Here is a 4,943-nt window from a genome sequence, read left to right as displayed (position 1 = left end):
TGTGCATATACATATGTGTGTATATATTTGCCAAGCCATTGAAATAAATGGGAAACTGTGGTTTTGGACTTGTGTGTCTTGTTGTTATAAAAACTTGGAGAGTGATTTTCCTGATACACACAATACCCATGTAAAGTGAAGCAGAATTAGAAATTTTATTGACGATATTTAGTTTAGGCTTAAACTCAAGGCTTAAGAGAGAGGATCTCAGAGGAGTAAGACATACTCAAGTGTAGTGTGGGCTTTGAATCACAGAAAGTAGGGGTGTACCATGTATGGACCTGAGCTCCACATGGGAGAACAAGCAGGTAACTGCTTTGGCATTAGCCATACGTACTCATGGTTGTATCTCAAGTTTCCTAAGTGTATAATCCCATGGCCAAAGCAACTTAGAGGATTTGGGTTTACAACTCCGGGGGTAAGAGTCCATCCTGTTGGTGAGGCATGGCAGCATGCAGGCAGGACAGCTGGAACAGGAAGCTAGAAGTGAACTGGAAGTGGAGCCATCCTTTAAACTCCCATAGCCAGCCTCCAGGACACAGTTCCTCCAACAGACACACCGCCCAGGCTTCCCCAACCATTGCCACCAACTGGTGAGCAGGGTTTCAAATATCTGAAGTCTGTGTTCCATTCAAACCACTACAGTAAAACGGCCTTTCTTTCTTTTCTCTCTCGGTGAGGTGACCCTGCCCTGAATAGTGTCATAATCTGGTCATATAAAAGCAGAAGCCACTGCACATGGTGCTTAGCGCATGCCTTTCCTACATAAAGGGAGTGTCATGGTTTGTAATACGCTTGGCCCAGGGAGTGGCACTATTAGGGGGTGTGGTGTTGTTGGGGTAGGTGTGTCACTGTAGGTGTGGGCTTAAGACCCTCATCCTAGCTTCCACTAGTAGCCTTGAGATGAAGAAATAGAACTCTCAGCTCTGACTGTACCATGCCTGCCTGGATGCTGCCAAGCTATTGCCTTTAATCCCAGCACTTGGGAGGCAGAAGCAGGCAGATTTCTGAGTTCCAGGCCAGGCTGGTCTACAGAGTGAGTTCCAGGATAGCCAGGACTATACAGAGGAACTCTGTCTGGAAAAAACAAACAAACAAACAAAGAGTTGCCTTGGTCATGGTATCTGTTCACAGCAGTAAAACCCTAAGACAGGGAGGTTCTGGTGAAACTCCTAGAAAATGACAGGTTTGTGACTGGGAAGGAGAAAGACCTTCCTTTGTTGTTGGTTGTGCTGAAGTCCTTGCTCTGCTGCCAGCAAAGCCTCCAGCTAGATTCCAGAGCAGGGTTTTTGTTTGTTTGTTTGTTTGTTTGTTGTTTTTGTCTGTCTCTTCATGTCTCCAAATTCTCCCTGTCTTTTTATCCTGCCTTAGGAGCCAATTTGAATGTGTGCAGCAATGTCTCTTTGCTGTTTATATTTCCGTAATTGTTCGTGAACCAGTGTATCACTAGCTGTGCTGGAACTCGGGTGGCTCTGGCTGTAACTGATTCTTTACCCAGGGAGAAATGGGTCAGGAAGACAGCTGTACTTTGGCTCTTCAGTTCCAAGAGTAGTTACTTTGTTTTGCTTTGGGAAGTGGGCCGTATTAAATTTATTTCTTTTTTTTATTTATTTTTTTTAAGATTTATTTTTGTATTTTATGTATATGAGTATACCATTGCTCTCTTCAGACACAGAAGAGGGCATCAGATCCTATTACAGATGGTTGTGAGCCACATGTGGTTGCTGGGAATTGAACTCAGGACCTCTGGAAGAGCAGTCAGTGCTCTTAACCACTGAGCCATCTCTCCAGCCCCTATTTAGTTCCTTTATGTTTCTTTAAGAATTATTCTTTGACATGCTATAATAGTTGTCCTTGGGAAGGCAGAGGCAGAGAAAGGTGGATCTCAGGTTCGAGGCTGGCCTGGTGTACATAGTGAGTTCCAGGATAGTCACACTACACTGGAAAATCATAGGATTATTCTTTCTAGCCTGCACACTCTTTTCTTGGAGTTCAGCATATGGTAATGAAATGAAACATGTTTTATTGTAATGATTCAGTATAGAGTGAAAGTTGCCCTGTCTTGATAATCGCCAGATAATATCAGAACCATTAATCATACACTTCAGAGACTCTTAAGAAATCCCTGTTCCTGGAACATTGTGATGATTTCTTTCCCCTGGCTTATAGACCTGATTTCTTGTTTGTTTGATTTTGGTTTTTGTTTTGTTTTGTTTCTCCCTGGGTTCTTAGCTGATTCTGATCATTATCATAGTTGCATGTAGTAAAAGCTATTTTCATGTTTACCAGACACAGGCCTGTTTGTTGGATTTCCTTGTTCACAGATTCTCTTGCAGCTAGAGGTAGGGAGCCATGTGGTGGGATTCTGGGAAAGAATTACCAAGAAAAAGATAACCATTTGGCTCTTTCGGCATAAATGTGGTGTGAGAAGACAGGGCTAGAACCTGTAGCCATCGTGAGGAAATGCATTGAGCTGCAGAGACGGTGCCCCAGTTCCATGATGTTGAGCTGCTAACCTTGGGAATCTTGGGCTCACAACCTCCTAGGTCTTGTGAGGTAATGTCTTTTTACAAGCTACTGCCAACCAGAAACCTAGTTAATTGCAGCCAGAAGCATTCCAGCTGACACCAAAACAATTTTGTGACACCTGTTCTATTGCACTTACAGCTGTGGTAGCAAGAAATAAATTCATATATTAAATATGATTGATTGGCAGTGAAGCCTTGTGAATTTGAGTGCTTGCCTTCATTCTTCGAAAGAATTCTCACAGATTAAATTGCTACTAATCACACGATAGCAATTGTACTCATAGATTCTAGGCATTTGCATACATTAACACATTTAACTAAAATTGCCCTTGTAGTGATGATCTGCTAATGAATGGAGACAGACAATAAGCAGTATGTGCTGCTTTATGAGGCAAAGCCTGAGGGAGTCCAGGGAGTTGGAGGATCAGGAGTCAGAGCCCAGTGGCCTAGAGGTGAAGTGCTCAAGTAGATGAGGAGTGAGAAGTGATTTGTAAAGGGTCCTCTTAAAAGCCCATCTGTGGGCTAGAGAGGTGGCTCAGCGTTAAGAGCCATCTAACTCTGCTCTTCTGGAAGACCCAGGTTCAATTCCCAGCACTCACATGGCAACTCCTAACTGCCTGTAACTCCAGTTTCAGACGATCCAACAACTTCATACAGATATACATGCAGGTAAAAGAATGCATATGAAATAAAAATAACATTTTTAAGAAAAGAAAGGAAGGAGGGAAAGGAAGACTAATCTGTGTAAGAGACATGAGAAGAATGTTCTGGGCAGAGAAAACCCACTGGGAGGCCTTGAAAGGAAGGCAGGGTCTGTTCAAGGTGCTGCAAGGAGGGATCTGGTTACCTTAGAGCCCTTAAGAGATGAGACCAGTGTGTGACCACAGGCCAGCCCGTGCTGAGCAGAGTGGCACACTCCTATAGTGCCAGAGCTGAAGAAGTGGAAGCAGGAGGAGCTGGAGTCAGCCTCTGCTATACGCTGCATTTGAGGCCAACCTGGACTGCATAAGACCCCGGTCTCATGTAACAAAAACATTTTTATCTTTTACTGTTTTGTTTCAGATCTTTGACTGATTTCACCTCTGTCGGTGTGTTTGTTCTATGTGATGTTTTGTGAGCCACTGAAATCTGTTGATATCTTTAATATCAGACTCAGAAAACTGCCATCCATTATTTCTGCAGATAGTATTTCTATTCCTTTTTGAGGACTCCAGTGCTGATCTTGGGAGATCCATTGAGCTGTATCCTCTCTACTTCAGCAAATTTCCTGTTTGCTTTTCTTTGCATCCGTAAGTCTTCTAGAGAGTGGCAAATTAATGTCTTTAATGTGTACTTATAAATCTTTCACAAGTAGTTAATCTCTGACAGTGAATTTATAATTCTAAGATGTCAGTTTGATCATTGAAATTATAACTTGAAATTTCCATCGTGCCTATTTTGTGCAGGTTTTTCTGTTTTCTCTCATGTAATAATCATAGTTGACTATGATTATTAAATGCTGGAAGCATTGGCCCTAGCATTGTGGGTTTGAAGTGGTGGACCCTCTTAAGAAGAGGGCTTAGTATAAACTAATTAAGTCACAAAGGAACCACCTTGCAAGGAATTGAGTGAGTTCTTACCAGAATGGACTCTTGAGAAGCCGAAAAGCCAGCCCGGCAGTGCTGGCCCACACCTTTAATCCCAGCACTCAAGAGGCAGGAACAAGTGGATCTCTTCGAATTCAAGGACAGCCAGGGCTACACAGAGAAACACTGACTCAAAACAAAACAAAACAAACAACAAACAAACAAAAAACCCAAGGAGCTAAAAAACCTTTGCCATGTTCTTTGACCCATTCACTACCAGAATTGTGAGCCAGATAAGTGTTGTTTATAAAGTATGCAACCTTTAGTACTTTGTTAAAGTAACACGAAATACACAGAACGTGTTTCATTTGCTTACCACTGACTACATCCTTTGATTGGCAATCACTTCTTAAACTCTGCATATTGAATGATTTTAATTTTGTCTTAGAAGTTATGGTGATACATTACTAAAACTATTTCTAAAAATCAAGTATATGCATCACCTTGGATGTCAATACTAAGCATGAGGCTTTGACTAAGGTGTTCTGTTCTGGTCTTGCTTCTGTTCCTAACTCTTATGTCTAGGATATTGTTTTTATTCTTAGGTGGTTTTTTTTGTTTGTTTGTTTTGCTGTTTTTCGGGGCCCTTAATGCTGGGTTAGCTCTACTTCCGTGTAAGTCTCAATTTCAACAGCTCCTTTGTATTACATGGCCCTCAAAGGTTCTGCCAATTTTTTCTACCACAGGTCTTTTCTGCTAGGAATCCAAGAGTTTTGCCCTACATATGTTCAGCTATTCAGTCAAGTTTCTTTTTTTGTTTGTTTTTGGTTTTTTGAGACAGGCCCCTAAG

At 41.9% G+C, this 4,943-nt stretch overlaps 1 protein-coding gene across 1 annotated transcript in view; it reads left to right on the top strand.

The window, feature by feature from the left end:
* The window catches only part of CUNH9orf85 (chromosome unknown C9orf85 homolog), a 54,825-nt gene extending 51,227 nt beyond the window's left edge, over positions 1–3,598 (top strand). The window contains exon 5 of the mRNA XM_031384993.1: positions 3,591–3,598. Within this exon, the coding sequence (XP_031240853.1) occupies positions 3,591–3,598 (8 nt within the window). The remainder of the gene's footprint in view (positions 1–3,590) is intronic.
* The last annotated feature ends 1,345 nt before the right edge of the window (positions 3,599–4,943 follow it).

This window comes from Mastomys coucha, unplaced genomic scaffold, assembly GCF_008632895.1.
Source record: "Mastomys coucha isolate ucsf_1 unplaced genomic scaffold, UCSF_Mcou_1 pScaffold21, whole genome shotgun sequence".
NCBI lineage: Eukaryota > Metazoa > Chordata > Mammalia > Rodentia > Muridae > Mastomys > Mastomys coucha.
Note: the sequence above shows the minus strand (reverse complement) of the source record. Positions and strands in the feature narration are given on the sequence as shown.